Source organism: Mus caroli, chromosome 6, assembly GCF_900094665.2.
Source record: "Mus caroli chromosome 6, CAROLI_EIJ_v1.1, whole genome shotgun sequence".
Taxonomy (NCBI): domain Eukaryota; kingdom Metazoa; phylum Chordata; class Mammalia; order Rodentia; family Muridae; genus Mus; species Mus caroli.
The window spans coordinates 13,870,116-13,892,467 of record NC_034575.1 but is presented as its reverse complement, the minus strand read 5'-3'; the positions used below and the strand labels follow the sequence as shown (position 1 = coordinate 13,892,467).

At 38.9% G+C, this 22,352-nt stretch overlaps 1 protein-coding gene and 1 pseudogene across 1 annotated transcript in view; both read right to left on the bottom strand.

Annotated features, from left to right (window-relative positions):
- Cftr (CF transmembrane conductance regulator) overlaps positions 1 to 22,352 on the bottom strand; it is a 145,559-nt gene that overhangs the window by 13,291 nt on the left and 109,916 nt on the right. Inside the window, exons 23-24 of the mRNA XM_021164958.1 lie at positions 11,488 to 11,739; positions 5,734 to 5,889 (exon numbers count right to left, since the gene is read on the bottom strand). Of these exons, the coding sequence (XP_021020617.1) occupies positions 5,734 to 5,889; positions 11,488 to 11,739 (408 nt within the window). The remainder of the gene's footprint in view (positions 1 to 5,733; positions 5,890 to 11,487; positions 11,740 to 22,352) is intronic.
- LOC110296427 lies at positions 16,102 to 17,154 on the bottom strand (annotated as a pseudogene).

Genomic DNA, 22,352 nt, shown 5'->3' with positions numbered 1-22,352 from the left:
GAGAGAGAGAGAGAGAGAGAGAGAGAGAGAGAGAGAGAGAGAGAGAGAGAGAGAGAGATCTACTAAATGTGATCCAAATGCTAACAGCTATCACAGTTCTTTAAGTATAACACTAACAACCCAATAATCTGTGAAGATTCCTACGGCTGCTTCAGAAATTATTTAACTTTTATTCATAGAATCTATAATGTATACTAGTTTACTAAATTTCTGATGTTTTAACTAATTTATTTTAAGCAGATACACATTCAAAATTATGAAGGAAAGAAGCTGTCTGTCAGGAATCTAGAAGCTGTAGGTGTGATAGATTTATTACAACCCTGAAATCTTGCAGGCTTTTCTTCATAATTTCATGTCTGGTATAAAGTAATGGACTACATATCCAATTTTAAAGAAAAATCGACTAAACAAACTGGTTCAGCTAGAATTCAATTGTATACCATCAATCATACATTCCATTCCTTTAATTCAAAGAGAATCTGGCAGTCCCTTGCCTTCATGGTGCCAGCAGATGTCTTACTTCTGTTTCCTAAGCTGTTTAATCATCCACAAACTCCTCTGTATAACCTAAAGGTCTTTGGAGGTCAACCTAAACCTTCTCTCTCTGGTTTGAAAATTCAAAATCAAGGCCCTGAGAAGTGGAATGACTTGGCCAGCATGGCACTCTCAGATCTGCTGTGCACCAATAAGAAAATGCACCTGAAGCTGTTCCACCCCAGGGATCCCCTGTCGCCCTTAGAAGAAACTACTCACCAATAAGTCAGTTAGGGCAAGCAAATATTTGATATTTATTTAACGTCATGTATGCTGTAATGAGCAGTTCTTGAGACTCTAAGCAGAACAAAGAGAGCATCATTGTTCCCCACATGTCCCATCTCCTCCCTGCAGCTGCTGCCTCCACTCCTCAACTCTGTGGAAGTGGCTAAGCCTACATGGACTTCCCACAGCTGACCATATATCATTGCAACAGCTAGTATACTTTATAGTACTAATGTCAAATGAAAACAAAAAAGTAACCCAGCTTATGTGGTGATTGCACTTAATATAAAATAGATTAATAGGAGAAATGACTATCCCTGCTTATGTATGTATGTGTACATCATGAATAGTTCCCTTGAAATGTGGCTCAACTATAAAATTATGAATGACATATTTCTACTGGGAACTATTAATAGTTTGTAACAAATATAGATTGCTGTACTACCAGTGTATACGCCATTGATTTAAATATAAAAGACTGCATACAGGATAGTTAAAGGTTAGTTTTCTAGAAATCCAGAGTGCTTCATTACAGGTTGTTTTTGGTTTTGTTTTTGTTTTTGTTTTTTGAGACAGGGTTTCTATGTGCAGCCCTGGCTGTCCTGGAACTCACTCTGTAAACCAGGCTGGCCTTGAATTCAGAGATCTGACTGCCTCTGCCTCCCAAGTGCTGGGATTAAAGGCATGCACTGCCACTGCCCAGCTTCCTAACAGTTTTTATACTACAAAGTTTTAGTATAAACATTTCCAAAGACACATAAAAATGTTTTCTAATCAAAGCATATAATCAAAGGTTTCAAATTTTAGTCTCTGAAATAGCTAAATTGTGTTGTATTTATTGGAAAATCGGACATGACAGTTATTTTTCTGCCCTCCCTTGAATTCTATGCTCTGTCCAACTGTCTACCTCAGTAAGTTCTAATTAACCACATCACAGTATAATCATTTGCTAGTTCATCATGTATATAGCAATGTACCACCAAACCTTCTCCATTCCCTTCCTCAGCCCAGGAGAATTAGCCCCTTCCTACTGGACCATGCCATGACTTGTACTACCCTCTAAGCTGTGGTTCCCTCTGACCCTTCTCCCTTTCCCTTCACACTGACCTATCCTTTTGATTGTTCACAGTCTTCCTGCCTAGAACTCCATGTACCCAATCTTTCTAAACCTATAAACTTTATGACACTCTATGGTATGTGTTTGTTACTACTTTCTTTGTGAATTTGTGCAAGCTCATTTATTCATACTTATAGAACATACTCCCAGTCCAGTAGAAAGACAGAGGAGACATGACTCCCCATTCCCACTGAATTAAAAATAATAACTACCATAACAGAGGATAATTATCAAGCCATGTGGGAAGGAAAAGTTTAAGTATTTCTTGTTCAATTCCCCCAAAAGTACAAATAATTGTTATTATTACTATACTCATTTTACAAACAAGGAAACTATGACAGAGAAATTATATAGCTGTCCTAAGATTATACAGATTAGGGTCCAAATGCTGAAAGAACCACACTTGTGAGAGACATCAACATGTAATGCTTCAGCATAGAATATTGTCTTTTGAATTCCTCTCATCCAAGGTGTTATGTTAGATGTCTTACAGCAGAGGAGAAATGCAGAAGAAAAGTATTTTACTATGTATTTCTAGCCTTCCTTTTATAACTCTGCTTCCATTTTCTGATCACTCTGTTTAAATCTGGCATAATTAAGGGAGATATGCAGATAATTTGAAAATGAGACATATTAGAACTACAAGCAGAAATACATAAGCAAGGTTTGAGATCCCATCTGGGTTTGGACAGTCAAAGCAAAGTATTTGTGTTAAGGCAGGAAAAAAAATACCCCAAAAACAAAGAAAGAAAGAAAACCCCTCAATTCATAATGTCTAACCAGTAAACAGTTCCATGTTTTCTGCAATCAGAGAGAAAACAAGAAAAGAAAGAAGACAAAACAGCAGGACAGGAAGGACACAGATGTACTGGCAGGAGTGACAGCTAGCTTAACTCTGGACATTTCTCTCTGCCTCTATACTCCCTCATTAGCCCACAGCTTACAGGCAGCTATGGTTTCATTATTAACTCTCAGCCACTCACTTTGGCTTTACTTTTTCTGTTTTTAATTTCTGTCACATGACAATGAACATCGTTTTGAGTTTCTCAGAAGTTTACAGGTTGGACTGGAACTTCTCTGGCATATTAATGGCAAGTAGTATCTCTACATTTGATATAAATAAAATGACTGATATTATAATTGTAAGCACAAGATATAATTATTTTATATAGTGAATTTTAAGCTGTCACCACCAATTTCACTGTTTATATCTATACATGCTATCTGATCTCTTTCAAAGCAAAAGATGTCTCACCTCTGTCTGTGGTGGGAATGATGGTTGGATGGTGAGTATTTTCAATTCATTAAGAAAAGGAGCCAGTGAGATGGCTCAGTGGATAACTCACTCTTGCCACACAGCCCTGATGACCTGAATCCAATGTCTAAATTCCATGCTGGAAGGGGGGAACTTGTTCCTGAAAGTTGTGTTCTGACCTCTCCAAGTGAGCCGTGCCATGATGAATACACCCACCCATTCTCCCCTCCTCTCATACACATACCACATACAATAATAATCAACAAAAACAAACTTCCAGTCCTTTACTCAGAAGAACTTACAGCCTTCCAAAATTGTAACTGAAGCTTTAAAATAGTTGCTTTTCATTAATTATCTGCCTAACAAGGTCCAGCATTAGTGAATGCTTTCTTCTTGGTGCTCTAATTGCCTAAGTAAATCAGATGCCATCTATCTGCTTCACTGCCTGCTCTGCTTGACTCAGAACAAACGAAAGAGGCTCTGCTTTGGAATGCACATGATAGTCTGAATTCTGGGCTGTGTGTGTTCTGAGATTGCTATGTATTTACTAAACTGTAAAAGGAGGAAAAAAATTGTTAAGAACTGCCCAAACCAACAGGACCTTGTGACTGCACAGCAAATGCTTTTGGATCTCTGCTTTTCAAAGTACCTGTTTCATGTAGCTGTGAACCAGTGAACCAGTGGCCAATGAACCTTTAACATTACACTAGCTCAGTGTGGGACCTTCTGAAGTACATCCTTGTTAAAGGAGACAGAGGAGAAAAGAAAAGATGAAAAAGCAGACCAAACTAGTTTTCTTTGGATATTCACTTTTCTCCTTCTTTTATCTTTCTAAGGAAAGGAAAAGCATGCTGCAATTCTCACTGTCCAAGAAAAGATAGGAAAAGCAAAGTAGCCCTTAGTTTAGACATCAAGCATAAGGACTTTGTTTGACTCTCTCTCTCTCTCTCTCTCTCTCTCTCTCTCTCTCTCTCTCTCTCTCTCTCTCCTCCCTCCCTCCCTCCCTCTCTCCCTCCCTCCCTTCCTTCCTTCCTTCCTTAGGTTTCACATGACATTCAAAAATTGTCTTTGAGACATGTTAACCATACTGGCTGATGTTCCAGAGACACTTCAGTATTTCTGAAGGACGCCCTGAACACACATTTTTTTCTTTTTTTTTTAAATGTAAGTCTTGAATCCATAAAGGAGCAGATGTGAATTGAGTCAAGTATGAATAGTCATTTAGGCAGAAAGGCAGGAGAGGTTTTTCCAGATCTGGCCCACTGCATTATCCTCTGTGCCTGGCATAAGTAAGCTCTTAAGCAGAGCTAGCAAGGAAGATGGAGCCCTTCTATTGTGTAGCAGCTACGATGAAGAGCAAGAGGATAGAAGTTTTAGAGGTTGACGATTCTTGTAGGTCGATATGTTTGAACAAGAGCAACCAAGGCAAAGCCTACACTGCTTTAGTTCAACTGGGAGCAGAGGACTTGGGCAAGTCCAACAGCAGTGCTTCTCGGACAACCACACTCTTCTACTCGCCTCAGCATTTTTACTCGCCTAGCGCTATCACCTCAGGAACCTTGTACTCCTAGCGTTTCTTTTTCTTTAGACCATCTGACAATCCCTTTTGTGTTTTTGAGGAACACACAGTGTTTCCACAACTTCAGCCAGGATGAAGCATTTGAAAAAAATGGCACACCATAGAAACAAATTGAAAGCATCAGTTTGGTGGTTACAGTATCTATTGTCTCACCACTTGAAAGGAGCAAATGTTCTGTGAAGATCATTTATCAAGAAGTACAAGCATTTTCTTGGTCTAGCTTTGTAGTTGGTCTACCTGGTGATAGTCCCGGAATTTTAATTTTGTGTTAAAAATACAGAAGTGCTTCAAAGAGCCATCTTAGTGGATTGGATTTAGTGCTTAGCAGCACAAAAGGAGGAAAAGTCTCAGAGAAAAGGGCCAACAGAAGCAGAAATACTACAATTCTTCTGGCTTCAGTCTCCATAACGGCATCTCTTGGTTCACATTTGGGTCATGTTGCCTGAAACTGTTGCCGTTTCTCCTCTACACAAGAAATCAGCATGTGCAGTAACCCAGACAGAATAGCACTAAGTGGTGATGTTCGAGGTGCTGTACTGCCTGAATCAAACACTGCCCTTTATAAGAGTCTAGATTGACCTGACATACTTCTTCCTACTCAAACTCCAAAGGGAAAACATCACTGCACTTCAACTTCCAATTTCACTATGTCCTGCTTCCGAGAGCTTATGATCTCAGAAGCATCTTCCACATCTTGCAAAGCATTTATCTACAGGCTGCTCTCACTCCCTCGGAGATCAAGTACTGAAGCAGGACTACGAAGCCAGTCACAAATAGTGACCCAGGCTGCTGCTACAGGTTGTGCTTTGGGAAAACACTATCAAAACACTTCAAGAAATATACACCACACAGAATTCCAGATATTGGGAGATACACTCATTCCATATGCTACATTTTCCTTGCACAGTAGACGAGGTGGTAGGACCCACCAAGTATATTTTGCAGAGTGATATGAATTTCTTAAGTATGCCAAATAATGATAAAAATGTTAATTCATATTGTTTTTTACATTTTTGTGCTCACCTGTGTTATCACTCCGAAAGCTTTTCTCCATTCTTGTAAGGTCACTGAATTCCATGAGACACCATCGATCTCTATATCACCTTTAATGTTCAACATTCGTAAAAATGCTGAAAGCAAAGTACTTTTTCCTGATCCAGTTCTTCCTAAGAGCCCCACCTAGGAGAAGAAAGTGATGGCATTACTCTTGCACCAAGGATAGCACCTATTATCCAGGCAGCACTGCTCCTTGACAGAAAGCAGTGGAATGGGTTCTCTTCTCATGGAGCCATGTAAGTCCGTTTACACACTCCGAATTCTCATCACTATCTGGAACTGGTCTGGAACTCATCATAATCTGCAACTGAAATCAGAAACTGGCCTTACAAGACTGTATTCCTGATGTGGGCTTCATTGACCACTGACTTTTACTAATGAGAAAAAGGGAGAAAGTGTCCATTTAAAGTCAAGGAAGAGTAAAAACAGTCTATCTTGATGCACATCAGCTCTATGGATGGGCTCAAACCAGAAGCAGGGACCTGCTGCCCGATGTACTTTTGAACATGGATACAAACTTGAAGTTTACTCAAAATAGGCCTAACACTACATACTGTCCCTGGACTAAACTTATTTCCTCATTGGTGGAGCAACAGTTGTCTAGCATGTACAAGGTCCAGGGTTTGGGCCCCAGTATTGAAGAGGCAGATGGATTCTGCCCTTAAGGAATGAGCAGTGTCAAGTTCAGGCCTGGTGAGAAGATACAGGCATGCTCAGTAAAGTATACATTCTCACAGAATTTAGGTTGAGTGGAGAGCCAAGATCACTCAGCTTCTCAGCAATGTTCGAATCAAATGCTAACATATGACTCTTCTGGCAAGAAGGACACTCTAAGAAGGAAAAAGGATATTAAAGAAACTGTTCTCACTATGCAAAGACCACAGCTGCAAGAGCACAGCATCAGATTAAGGCTTCCTCCCATTACAGGAGATCAGTCGTCCAGGTAGCCCTCTAAGCTCACATTCTTTGTTCTGATATAAGCTCAGTTCCTTGCAATGACTGACTGATCACAGAATAAACTGCAGTATATATGCAACACTTAAATTTGTTTCATGCTGTTCACACTGCCCCTTTATTTCCTATTGTTTGACCTCTTTAGGGAGAAAATGGTCTTTTTGAAAAGTGTTCTTTTTACATATATGTGGTTGGTGAAAAACCGTCTGTTTTTAATGAACTGCAAATCAGAACTTTAAATAAATTAAAAATGAATTTCTAAATATTTACAGACTCTATACTTATTTCATTGTAGACTAGTAATAACTTATAAACTCCAATGGTGGCATGGGCCACAACCAATGGAAATAATAATAATTTACTGAGTAAATTACTTAGCTATAATGGGCCTTTGTGATAAGCTGGTAAAGGACAGTGACAAGAATAATTGCCTTCCTAACCCTCAAAAGAGCTCTACAAGGTAATTTATATAAATCATTGTTGTTGGGAAAATAAACAAATGTTATGAAAAAGAATTTTGTAATGATTTATTTTCTCCTTCTTGTAGTTTTGTATTTACATAAAGAATATAAATTCAACAAAGGTTCCATAGTTAATCCGTTTTGATTTTTTTTTTCAGTTTCTCCATCTGGAATAATGGTGTACTTACATAATAAATACTTGGATTAGCTGATAGATTGGAGGGTGAAAGGATGGGAAAGTGAGATGGCTGAAAGAATGGAGGAATAAAAGGTCCCATGTGTACTTGGCTTTAAAAAGGTACTCAATAAATATTGAGGTAGACTGAAAGACAGTCAGATAGAAGAGCAAATGAATGAGCATACATATTATTGTACCTTATAAATAAATAATACAATAATTTTGTTCAATGACTAGATAAAGTATTAATTTTAAAATCTGGAGGAATTCCACACTGCATGCTTCCATCTCTGTACTAGACCATGCCATACAAATACACATTCACCATGTTAGGATTTTTCCAATACTGCAATGTTAAATAAGTTAAATAAAAAGCAGAATCAGTCAGTGCAGGTGATGTACAGGAGGAAAAGAGAAAGTGACAGTGGACAGATGGAAGAGTGCTAAGTTCATAACAGGATAGTTGGCAGAATGGACCTTGAATGGACCTAGTAGGGGTAAATGAGCTCACTGCATTTCCTCCAGAAGGAAATACATTTTCAGAGAACTCAGTTCTTATGCTGGCATAATACTGGCCTGAGAGGCAATGAATAAATACTTTCTTTAGCTTGAAACCCTTTGGCTATTACTCTAGTTTCCTCACATCAAAGTACTGGCATGTATTAAGTCTGACCAGTTTTTCAACAGCAAGGAACCTAATTGATTTGTACCATAACAAGGTTGTCTGGTTGAGTAATTGTCACATAATAATTATCTTCTTATTTCTAAGAGTACTTCCTGCAAACAAGCTTTAAAGATGCGTCCTAAGTATGCGTCAACGTTTTTTAGTAACCTCAATGCACCTCAGCTCTGCAAAATTTAGATCAACATAAATCAGACTACAATCTGGAGAGCTATTCAATGCCAAACTTGGTAGGAGCAGGAATTCCATTGTGGCAAGAGTAGAGCAGTTGGGGCACAGTCCTTTTAAAGCACCTTCTCTGCCCTTTAATGGCAGAGGGAAGTGCACTATAATTATCTCGTTTCCTTGTGGTCCCCAGAAACCAAGACAGACAATCAAATGAAACATCAGATTCATGGGTGATTATAACTGAGACTCTCATATGTTGACACATCTGTTTATTATTAATAAGACACATGGGCCACTCAGATTGTTAAATGATTCAGCAGCCTCATGCCAGATTCTATAAAGGCAGAATGGGGTGTACTCTTAACAAATCCAGCACCTGTTTACATGTCTTCATTTGTAGAGATGTACATTGATATTCTTTTGGGGTTGTGTTGTTTTGTTTTTGTTTTTTAAAGACAGAGTCTTTTGTGTAGCCTTGGTTGTTCTGGAACTTACTCTGTGAACCAGGCAGGCCTCGAATTCACAGAAATCTCAAGTGCTGGGATTAAAGGTATGTGCTACCACTAACTGAAAAGTCACTCCATCTTAAGTAAAAAGTTAAGCAACACATTTTCTGTCAGCAAGGTAAAGCCATAGAACAAATGACTGTGTCCCTAGAGCTGGAGAGAAAGACAAGCAGATACAGACAGCCACAGAGACCAGCAGGAACCAGCAAGCAGAAAGCTTGAGGGAACAAGTACAAGCACTACACTGAGAAGATGACCTGGGTTCATTGTGGACCATGGAGAGGGAAACAATTCCTGTCAGCCTCCAGTGACCTACCTCACAGGAAGACTAGAGGAAGTTTCCCTAGCTTTCAAGGACCCCACAAGACCGTGATCATTCTGATAGGCCAAAGCACTGTCTCCCATTTAAGACCCATCTTGAGTGAGACTATTTTATCATTTGTAACTTAGAGATTTTTCCAAAAGCCCAGCCTAACTGACTTTAGGAAACGTACTACTTAAAGGAGTGACTAAGCTGGTGCCATTTAAAAGCTCACAGCCGAAAATGTAATTTCTCTAACATAACTATGCAGCTACAGAACTCTACAGTCCAACACAGCATAGCCAGTCTATTACTAACAGCCTATTATCACGGTCCCTTTCCCAAGCACGTCATCTATGGTTCCCTCTCAAGAAAAAAACAATGAGACATGTTGAAAGGGAAAAGAGGAAATAATAAGCAATACTAGGATAGAACAAAGCCAGGTGTGACAATGACACTCTAATTAAAAGGTTGGGAATGCAAAACAACTATGACTAATGTGATAAGGATTTCATCATGAAAAAATTGGCATATAGTAACAGATGGATCATTAGTAAATAGAAAGGGGTCATTCTAAGGCAAAATCAAAAGACTTCTACAGTATAGCAAAAAAAAAAAAATCAAGCAGGTAAGCAAACAAACAAAAAACATGTAGAACAAAGATGGAGGATGCCTTGAGGAGTTCAACTATAGTTTAGATATGTGTGAGGAAAGAACCCTGAGCTTGAGGATATGTTACTAAAAGCAGCATGCCTCTGCACAACAACTACAACAACAAACCAACCCCCTCCCCCAGCATATTCAAGAATCATGGCACAATTAGGAAAGGTGTAACTTGTATATAATGTAGATACCAGAAAGAGAAAAAAGACAGAAATGAAGAAGAAAGAAAAAGAGAAGAAAAGGATGATGAGAAGGATGGAGGGGAATATTTCAAATAATAGTTATTAAGAGGGTTCCCTCAAAAATTAGTGTCATATACTCAATCCATACACAGAGAAAAATAATCAGAATGTTCCTTAAAGCCAAAACACCATACCACAGCACATCATCTTAAAAGTACAAAAAATATTTTAAAGAAATCCTCTTGAAGAAAGCCCAGTGAAAAAAATATATTTATTAAATATTGAGGGCCAGGCAGTCTTGGCACACACCTTTAATCCCAGCACTTGGGAGGCAAAGGCAGGCGGATTTCTGAGTTTGAGGCCAGCCTGATCTACAGAGTGAGTTCCAGGACAGCCAGTGCTACACAGAGAAACCCTGTCTCAAAAAAAAAAAAAAACAAAACAAAACAAAATTTAAGATAAGAATGACTTTTAACTTTATGGACACCATAAAATCTGGAAACGAGTAGAAAAAAGAGGAAAAGCAAAACTCTGCCAAACTAGGATTGTGAACCTTGTGAAGTTATCTTTCAAAACTTATGGCGAAGTAAAAAATTATCAAACCAACACAGAAACTATGTGCTGTCAATGGGCTTATCTTGAAAGATATGTTAAGAGAACTTACTCAGAGAAAAGACACAACTCAGATCTATAAGGAGTTGCAAACTTGGAGCTAAATGAATAAAGGAAGCATTGTAGAAACTATAATGCTTTTCTTACTCTTACTGGGTCTAACAGGGAAGCTGACTTAAAGTCATTTTAAAAACATCGATTTGCTCATATTATCTGTGAATAGTCAAAATGACCCATAGAAAGAATATGAAATACACAAGAGAGCAATTGGGACTAGAAGGTGCTGGTGCTACTTATGTGATAACATTATTCTTTTAAAGTGGACCTGGATTCATTGTGAATATATATTGTGAACTCTAGAGAAACTCATAAAAACCACAAAAGTAGAATCCCTATGTTAGGAAATGAGAAAGTCTTGGAATCATAAATACTAAGGAACAGCAACAGAAAGAAAAGGATTCGAGGTAAAAATAGGGATAAAGAGCAAAAGCAAGGAACAAAAAGCAGGACAAGTTATAATGCCTGAATGTGGGCCTGCCACTCTAGATGCTCATGGTCTAAATGCACCACTTGAGAGACATGGACTGGCAGAGTGGCCCAAAGAACTAAGATATAACTACCCATTGCCTGCAAGAAAATCACTCAAGTTTAAAGTTTCATCTACGTTAATTAAGGGATGGATCAATTTACACTGTGCCAATCAACCAATTTGGTGCTACTGTTCATAGTGATGGTTGTATTTTTGGTGTCTGTGTGTATTTCAAGGCATCGGCAGTTGGAAAATCTTACATATTTGCAAGTATAGTCACATTCAAATACAATCACATTTACAATAACCTGTTGTATAGGCTCTGTAATTCAAATTTCATATGAAACATAATAACTTTGCACAGTCACACCTTCAACTATGTATAAAGAATACTGATTAGATAATTATGTTACAAATGGTTTTTACTAACATATTGCTATGGTGGTTGGGACTCATTAACAAAGCAAGTAATGCTGAAATCTCACCCTCTGTCCAGGACTTATTGAAAAAGAAATGTTCTCTAATACGGCATTTCCATCATCCATGTATTTCACAGTAAGGTCTTTGACAACCATTTCGCCTCCCGAGGGCCAGATATCGCTTTTCTTCACATGCTCATTCTTAATGACTAAAACATCAGCTGATCCTTCTCTAGGTAGTTCTTTCATTATCTGTGTATACATACTTTCTTCTGTTTGAATATCAATAAACTTAAAGACTCTGCTCACAGAACGCATCTGAAATGAAAATAACAGCATGTTTGTTTGTTTGAAAACTCTAGACAGTGCCATAATTAGTTTGACGTTGCCTAAAAAGATAACCTTTAAATTATGATGCAAGAAAACTGTCACTAGGTTATTTGACAGGGTTTTCAGTGAAGTAACAGGAAATAATTAGATATAATTAAACGTTTAGCCAGCGAAACAACTAAGACACATATAATTGGGTTCTGTAGAGACCTGTTTATTTTTGTGATTGCTTAAATCTCAGTTACACAGTCCACACACAAATAACCGAAGTACTCTCAAGGGCATAGATGATGTCAAAGAGAAGTATTTTCCCCACTATGACAGTACTACATATTATGTTGTAAGATTGTAGCACTGCAGACAATACTGCCTCTCCAATTTCTTTAACATCTATAATCCTATATGTCAACTAAGCTATTTGTAGACACCTGATGCTCAGTCAATTTCTTTTTTTCTTCTTATTTTTTGTTGGGGGGGGTGTTTTTTCAAGACAGGGGTTTTTTTTTGTGTAGCTCTAGCTTTTCTGGAACTCACTCTGTAGACCAGGCTGCCCTTGAATGTATAGAGATCCGTCTGTCTCTACCTTCTGAGTACTGAAACTGAAGGCATATACCACCATGTCCAGCAGCTTAGTCAATTTTTAGTGAATCCACAATGTTTAAGTTATTGCACAGATAGAAAATGAAAAAGTTTACACTTCTAGTAAATATTACTTAGAAATCAATTTGCATCATTAGCAAGAGGTGACTTTATGTAAAGGTGGAACTGTGGAACTGTGGAAGAGTGGCTTCTTCTTTCCTCATCTTAGAGTGGAGATATGCTTGGGTCTGGTAGCCATGTGGCGAAATAGGATAATAGTCACTGACAGCTCCGTCTATTGTGATGCTCCCTAGTCGAAGGGAGGAGAGGAGAGTTCGGGACCCTCCTCTGGGACTCCAACCATCAGTCCCCTCCTGTTTCTCTTCCCTTTCAGCTGAAGTGATCTTGGCAGACCCTAAGAGAGGAAGTAGGGCATGTGGGGGAAGCTTCCACAAGGTCATCACCCATGATAGAGTTGAACATTGTAGTGTGAAAGTGTTTTATGTTTGCTCACAGTCTGTAAGTGATCCATCATCCATGCTTATTGTACTCTCAATAAACTCATTGTTCACCAAGTTAGACTTGGATGAAATTCTTACTTTTGCCCTTCTTCAGTGTCTGGTTGGGAGTGAAAATACATTTGTTCACCTTTCCTTGGAAAAAGTTAATGCAACAATCTGGCCTATAAATATTCTAATATAACATTTAATAAAGTACATATTTAGTGCACACAGAAATACAGGAACTTGACAAATTTTCAACAACAAAAGAATGCTGCTTTAATTTATTTTAATACTCTGATTTTAATAATCTGATTAACTTTCTCTTGTGATAATTTTAAAATATGATGACAACAGATATTATCTATTTGAACAATTAATAAATGAATATATGAAGGAATATATATATATACATACATACACACACACACACATCTCTCTCTATATATATATATGTATATATATATATATATATAGAGAGAGAGAGAGAGAGAGAGGTTTTGGTCATTTGAAAGGTAATACACATTTCTTTGACTGAAGCACTGTAACCTAACTTGATCAGTTATAATCACCATTAAAGACAAATCCAGAAAATTTAACATTCTATGTGCTAGATGGAACATATTTATTGAGTGTTAAAAATAATAGTTTATAAGTTGTTTCTTACAATATCAATGCTTAAAATGAACCTCAAGTCTAACTATTCTCACCCTGGTGAAAATATCCCTGACCAACACTCGTTATAACATATGAGCAAAGTGTAGTTCAATTCAATATCTGAGGACGTTTTCTGACAGTCAGATAAAGTAGCAACTACTGAAATGCCATTATGGAATAGACTAGTCACTGACCAGTTTCTTGAACCAGAGGGCTGCCAGCATGTTGATTGCCTCTAGAAGGAGAAGCCACAACAGAACCACAGCATTCTTTCAAGTCTCACAAACAGTCTTTTAAAAGTCAAGACATAATAACAGTTCAGCATTTTGTAGTCATATGAACAATGACTTTTATGCTTCAAAGGCCAAGGCCCAAAGAGACATAACTGTAGGTATTCATGGCTTCTAAGAAGTGATCATTTGAGTTCAGGCTCAGATGTTAGCTTGGGCAAGAAAGCATGACTTTGTTGCTTATAAAAATAAAAATCCACTGTCTGGAACACTGAAGACATGAGTTTTAGAAAAAAAATTTGTCATTGATAAACTTAGGATGTCTGAGAACAGTCACCCTCCTCAACTCACAATATGAAGCATGAATAAGGGCAACTTGCAAGAAGGTGTCCTGTCCTGTATCCTAAGAAGGATGGAAGAAACCAAGAAGGTTCTGCAAAAAGAGAAGACAGAACAAGACAAAGTCTCCCAGATAATTCTTGTAGACAAGACAGGAACATCGGTGAGTCATGGAAAGAGAACTCAGAAAGGAGCCTGTGAAAGAGCTCAACTCCACTACAAAACTAACAGGATCTCTCAATTAGCCAGAATTCTTCCCTCCATACAGCAAAAGCAAAAATAGTAAATAACTAACTACAGCAAAGTTGAAGTCCTATTCATTGTATGCTTGATTTACCTGTCAAAGTTTCATATCCTCTATAAAAATGGATCTCAACTTTGTGGAAAGCTCAAGCAATTTGGTAGGTCCTTCTTAAGAAAAAGAATTCAAATTATACATACCAAATTTACTATAGAGTTAATATCAGATCAGAAAGTAAGGAGCGCCCATCCTTCCCAGAAACAGCAGATTCCTAAATGAAGAAGGATAGAGACAGCCCCTGCTATGCTAGTCATGCTAATGACCCCCTCAGTACCTGAATGATGAGCCAACATATATCTCTCTTGAACCTACCCTATTCCCTAAAACCTAGTAGTTATAAATTGGATTATAAATATCACTCCAAGATAAAGGCTTGGTTCCAAGACGATGGGGCTTTTAGAGTATAGTAGAAACATTGGGAGGTATGGAATAACTACTGAAAGTTGCCCCCTGAGAGTTTGTCCCCAATCCTAAATCCCTAACCCCACTTCCTGGCTGCCATGAGGTAAGCTGCCTTCTCTAACACATATTCCTGTTGCCATGATGTTCTGCCTCAGCATAGGACTGAAGTCAAGGCAGGTAACCATGTACTGACATTTCTGAGACTGTAAGCCCAAAGAAACATTTCATTTCTTCCTGAGGTTTCTATCAGGTATTTTGTTACAGGGACAGAAATCAAACTGACTCAAGGGCCTGTGGAAAGGTCTATCCAAGTGAAGACCTGAAGATTATGTCTCCTGGTTTGGTGATGATCCTACCCAGTACTGTAAATGTCCACAGTATGTCTTGTACTCAGAGAACGGAATCTTCAGAACATCTAGTGCTTAACCATACAAAGACATGTAAACCTTTTTCACTAACTAATAAAGCCATTGTTTTCTCTACTATGCAGTGATAATGGCAATGCTGTGAGGATGGTAAGGTATGTCTTCAAGACTGGGAATTTATATCTCATTTTCTTAGTCTAAAAATGTATATTGCTAACTGGATTAGTCAGGTTATAACATAGAACACTAGTTTTATATAGCCATGGGCTTTTTCACCCATGTGCCAGTACCTGAATAAAAACGGAGAGGCTTGATATTATTAATAAATGCCTAGGCCATAAGCAAGGCTGGTTCCCCAAGTAACTCTGAACTTATCCCATTATTCTTTTTTTCAATGCATTTTGCTTTAAATCAGTGCTTCAGATCTCACCCTCACACACCCACCTAAGTTTAAAAGTCATACATTTTAAAGTGCATGCAATTTTATTTTCCTGCACTGCTGTAACCCCAGCCTGCATGTTGAAGAAACAGTGCAGCTTGATGAACACTTGTCAAATTTCCAGGGCTCCAGGACTATGTGCAATGCTGAACAGTTTCTTTGTGGGATGAGGATACATCCCTCAGAGTGCACACACCCACTCCTGGCTTCCTGTGGTTTATTGCTGATGATCAGAAATTTGGGGGGGGGGGTTAGAACCTCCCAATGGGTGGGTAGATGGAAGTCAAGCTTGAGTTCTTCTCTTTCCTTTGGAGTCTTACTCCCAGAGAACACTGTTGGAGGATAAGGCAGATGAAGCAGGCTGTGAGGAAGGCTGTCCATGGGCAGGCAGGAATCAGAAGCCTGGAGTCTGATCACAGGCTGGATGCCCCTCACTGAAGCCTTGAGCACCTTCCTGTCCTCTCTAGATCAAGGTCTTGCAGCAGAGGAGTGAGTGCATGCCCGGACTCTGGAGCCTCCTGGGCAAGTACTGCAGTACTCACTGGAAGACACATTCTTGTCTCTCTGGTGGCACTTCCCAGCCATTCACAAAGGACACATCACAGTTCATAAAGAAAGTCTCGAATGCATCCAGATCAGAGCCTCTCTTGCTAGCAGGTGCCAGGCCTGTAAGTCTGACCCAGTCACGTTCCTTGTTGAGTCTGCTGGATCCAGGATCAGAAGCCTGTCGTTTTGGATCTGTCTGTGCAAGTCATCAGAGATCTCATGTTTAAAATCATAACACCATGTCCAGTAGATTCAAAGACGTGGATACTTAGTGATCAGTTCTAAGACATTTCAGAAGCACTGGGCTGTATGTAGTCCAGAGCTGTCTTGGAGCCTGCATTCCCAGGCATAGACTGTGAGCAGCTCCAGGGCATACTGTGGGGACCGTGGATCCCTCAGCTTCTCCTTATGCAGTTGATACCAGAGCTTGACCAAACAGAGGAGAGTCCATGGCCTGGGTGCACGAAACCTCAGGAAGTTTTGATGGATGTCTGTGAAGCAGATGGAGAACTCATCCTCCTTCTTCAGCGTGATACACTCATGAATGATTTGGGCATAGATTTTGCTGTAGCTATTGGAGTCAAAGTTCTTGTAGTTTCTCATTTCATAAGGACATCATAGGCTGGCTGCACATCAAATTCCACCTCCTGCTAGTGCTGGGGGTGGGGGTGGGGCTCAGCTTGAAGCTCAGAGACCTGGAGTTGGGTTGCTCTGAGCTCTGGGCCTTAAACGTCTTGCTTCAAATTGTTTCTCTTGCTGCAAATGGCACAGGAGTTCTCAAATTTCCTCAATGAACTCTCCCTGCCACTTTAATTGATCCTTAAAGCAGGTGAGATTGTTAAGAAACAGCACCGGGTCAGCCTTGAGCATGGTGTGTTCATCCTAGGAGCCGCCCATCACAACCCTGGAGACCCTCGAAGGGTGGGCGGCACCCTGGAAGCATCTCTCCATCAGGAAAGCACACATGACGGGTTATTCTTCCACACACTGCAGCAGAGATTACCCCTGCAGTTTTAGCCTCACCTATCTGTTTTCATAAAACTTGCAAAACTCACTTAATCCTTTCTTAAAGGATTGTCTACTATATATTTCCACATGATATGTAAGAACCTTGGTGTCTTAGCGCTAGACAGTCACTCAGCATTGGTAATTATCATTATAGCTGTAGACTGACATATTCCCCAGTGTCAAGCTGCTGTTTGCTGTGCTTAGAAGAGTTAAGAAGGAAGGAATATGGGCAGCCCTACCCAGGAAGGTTAGTCAGCCCCATGGATAGGAAAAATCTCTGTGTGGCTAGAGTTAAATTACAATGAAGTCAGGTAAGGAATTAGCACCATGTTCTCATACTTTAAAGGCAAAGGACAAAAGGAGAGCCAGGTGAGCCAGGTGCTAAAACACTGAATCTGTTTTTTATTTATGGACAAGAAAACTTAATATAGCATAGGTTCTTATTCTTTCAAATTGGAATGTAGCCAAGATAAAGTGAAATGTTTGCTTGCAATTCATGTGCTTGTAATTTCTGGTACATTAATTTATTAAGAGCCAAAGCCTTCCGCTAAATATATTGAGGAAGAGGTAATCCTTAAAACTGTTATCCTTACAGTAATGCCTAAATGTACTAATCTAAGCACCAAGATGACAATGATGATGGCAAGAACAAAATGTAGTTCAATAGCTTCCTTTCAATGTTAATTTATAAAGGAGGCAACTCGGTTATCATGAAAATGACTCTAAATTTTCCTGTTCATCTTTTGTAGCTAATCATAGAAGTAATTACAGCATTTTCAGGAATCCAGAAATGTCTCATAAAAATATTTGCTAATTTTACTTAGTTCTTTAGAAGCCAGAATAACAAAATTATGCTTCAATGAATGACCAAGCACTCCAAAGTCATGGCAATAGTGACATTGTTTCCCATGCCCAAAATGTTCATCAATCCCAGACAAAAATGTCATGATTGAGTTTAGAAATATTATGGGGGATGATGGAGAGATAGTTCAGTGGTAAATAGCACAGGCTGTTCTTCTAGGGGACTTGGTTTTGGTTCTCAACATCCATAAAGTAGCTAACAACTGTCTATAACTCCAGTTCCAGAGGATCTAACACTGTCTCCTGTCCTCCATGGACATCAGGTATGCATATGGTGATCAGATGCAGGCAAAACCCCCATACACATAAAGTAATTACAAATCATTAATATCATCCAGCTACAAGTCTAGAAACTATAATAGAAGTGCAATAGTGGCACAAGTATTATAGACTAACCAACAATTAGATAATTGGAGTTAAGACCTATTCCATGAGATAGGATACTTGACACGTCTAAAGTGGGCAAAAACCTTATTAGGTAGGTCATGGGCTGTAGGGGAAAGCCTACTTCTATTATTCAGCCTAAAGAATATAACAGGAAAATGTCTCTTAATGACCTAATGTTGTACCCATAGATTAGTACCTCACTCAGCCACCATCAGAGAAGCCTTTCCTTACAGCAGAAACTAAATAACAAAACAATCCATGACTGGACAATGTGCAGAGAATGAGAAAACCACTCCTCTCAAAACTGAGGGATTTATAGGAAGGGGAGATAGCAAGTGGTGGTAGGTGATTTCAAGGAAATAGTGTCATCCAGATACAACAGGATTGTTTATACAAGTGAACTCACCGAGACAAGAGATAGCATTCACAAGGTTGCCACATGTTCAAAGCAGACAAAACTCTCAGGGCTAAGAAGGGAAAGGGGAATTGGACATGTCTCACCCTTAACTAATAAACTATTTGCAATTGATACTTGCTGGGAAAGAGAAAAATCAGTCTTTTCAATGGAGTGTCACTGGTATATCTACCACAGTCCAAATAAGGCCTCATGCATAGCAATAGTTGGAGAAGATAATATATAAGTAGATGGAGTGGAGGAATATGACATAGTGGCCATATTTCTACTCATGCTTAGCCTAAGGGATATAATCACTAGTAAATGAAAGGACCACTAGCAAACCATTTTTTTTTTTTTTTTTGTGCTGTCAATGATGTTTACATAAGTATTTATGTTACATACAAAAGATGAAGCTGACTGACAGATGCTTTGGAGAAGTTAGAATATTTCAAAATATAGATGCTTAGAGGAAAATACTGAATTCTTGATAGGATATTTTGATTTGTTATTTTAAGTTCATTTATATTTTTTCACGTATTTTGACTATATTCTTTCCTCTTCCCCCAGTTTCTTCCAGATTCTCCTTACTATCTCTCTATCCTCTCAATTTCATATTTTCTCCCTATCTCTCAAACCCAAATCCCTCAAAATTCAAATAAACTGAAAATAATAATTGCCAAAGTGAAATGAAACACACACACACACACTCATGAACATCTATGGCTGCTTTGTCATACAAAGGTTGAGTTGCTGTCATGAGCCCATAAGCTTACAAAGCTGAAACTATTTTCATTTCAACCTTAATAGAAAAAGTTTACTAACCCTTGCAACATGACTCACAGACATTCAAAGCAAAAATGAATCTGCAGGACCACTTAATCCAGTGATTTAAAGGCCTACATACACATTAGAATCACCTGGGCACATTTCAAAATACAGAAAACAGGCCCTGTTACTTGCCCCAGCAGAAGAACTAATTTCCCTGGCTTCTGTGAACCTGAAGAAGCAGCTTTATTCATCTGCAGCCAGACTGAGAGAGCCCATGATCTAATCCATCCTTTCATTGTACAAAGGAGAAAACCTAAACCAGGAAGATAAAGTGGTAGGACCAAAGCCCTAATCAATTTTCCAAGTTTATCACACAGTTTTGTACACTCCAGCAATTCCTGAGGGGGCTGTTAAGTTTTTTGTCTTAATTCAAGGTTCAAAAATATCATTCTATTAGTTACTTTTGCTTTGCTGGCTGTAGTAACATACTGAGTCAGCTGTAGTAACTGCAGGCTAATATTCAATGAATGTCAGCATTCAGGATAGGGTTGGTGTGTGGATTTCCTAAGAACTGAAACAATATCTACATGTAGGTTAAGAGTTTATATTTTTATATGGAAGGGTTCAGCAGAGAGAGAATGTCAAACATGCCAGCAATCTGAAAAATTCCTAACCAAACCATTTAATTTTACAGAAGAGGAAAATAAGGCCTTGGAAATGAGGAAAAATGACTTGTCTAAAGGCACTCAACTTTTTAGTGTCTGAGCCAGAAAGAAATACAAGGCTCTTTGCGGTTGAATGCATAATGTCTTGAAAAATACACCACAAAGACTTGTAAGAACAACAACAAACCACAATCAAGGTACCATTAAGAGGAGGTAGAAGACAAAGAGGATGAATTAGTTCATCTGTCAGATTGGTACAACAGAAACTGCTTTCAATACAAGGACATTTGGTGACGGCAGTCATGAAGGAAGGAGAAATTCCTTTTTGTCCTCCCACATTTCATGTTGCTCATTCTACAATTAGTCACCTGATCCTCAGTGGAACCCAAAATAAACACAGGTGATGAGAGCACAAAGGAGACACAGAGTGACTTTGTGCTGACAGAAAACTCTTCTCAGATTGCACCAACCATGCAAGAACTTTCTGGAACTTCACTAATGGTGATCTAAATGGTCGCCTTATAAGCTCATTGTTCTTAACCTTGCAACTTCCTTCTTTTTACTAGGGACATACAGTCCAGTTCAATAATCTAGTGGAGAACAGGGATGCTTATTTGCTGGTCTTCTTGAAAAACGAAGGCAATGGCATTCACATATTAAAGCTGCTCACTTTCTGTTCCTTCTGTGGTAGAAAGTTCTGGAAGGATATGAGTTATCAAATGAAGAAATTATGTGTGAGCAACCTCTTAGACACCAGACGGTTTAATACTGCTACGTTTAAAATATCACCTTTTATACCTTTGCTGGCTCACATTTATTTATTTGGCCTTTCAGGGAGTATAAACTTTGTATCATTTTGATGGTCACTTAAGATCATATGTGCACTCTGAGGTGATGTACAGGAACTCATATGCTAGCATGTCAAATCTACTAGAAAATAATCTAGCAGAATATTTTATAGATGCATGGAGGTATCAAGATGGTAGCAGGATATGTATAGAGAGCAATAGAGAGATGTACACTAAATATATGAATCTATAATTCATCGAGACAACTTTTGAACCATGGGGTTAGATACCAATAGCTATAGAGAATGCATGTAGAAAGAAGAAGTTGTAATACAAATGATGATTTAAAGGATACATGAGATGAAGGCCCAGGAGGTAGCAGAAAAATGACATAGTATAAGGATTCATCCATGGGAAATAGTTCTCAACAACTTCAGAAGACAAGGATGTTGCTTTGTACATGATGTTTATTGTGACTCACATGGGTGATGAACATGGAAGAAACTGTGTGAAGAACAGAAGATATAACAGAGAAAGGCAATCCCTTTAGAAGTTTTGCTGTAAACAGGTCAAATAATTAGGACAGAAACTGGAGACCAAATTAAAGTATTCACTGGTGAAAAGTCTCATAAAGGGCAGGCAACTACACAGGACTTGCCTCTAGATAGAAGCAAGGACACGGGTAAAGAGAGTACATATGACTAGAGATTCAATAAACCTGTACTCATACTCTAAGATGTCATGTCTACTGCAAGATTTTCTAGTAGTATGCTACATTAAGAAAGAGCTCTATAAGTTCCCTCTCCCTACTGTTAGGCATTTCATCTAAGGTCCCTACCATTGATTCCTGAGAGTCTCTTACCTCCCAGGTCTCTGGTGCATTCTGGAGGGTCCCCCCCCCAACCTCCTATTTCCTAAGGTTGCCCTGTTTCCATTCTTTCTGCTGGCCCTCAGCTCCAGCAGGAAGACAGGACATCAAGTGAGGGATGGGGTTGTCATCCCACAGTCACATCTCTGACCCATAATTGTTCCTGTCTGAAAGAATTATAGGGATGGGAATGGAGAGGAAACCTGAGGAAAAGAAGGTCCAGTAACAGGCCCAAAGTGGGATCCAGCTCAACAGGCGTTCCTGACACTATTGCTGAGGCCATGGAGCGCTCACAAAAAGGGATCTATCATGACTGCCCTCTGAAAGACCCAACAAGCAGCTGAAAGAGTCAGATGCAGATATTTGCATTCAACCAATGGAAGCAGCTGACCCCTGTTGTTGAATTAGGGAAGGCTGAAAGAAGCTGAGAAGGGTGATCCTGTAGGAGGACCAGCAGTCTCAATTAACCTTGAGATCTCTCAAACACTGGACCACCAAACA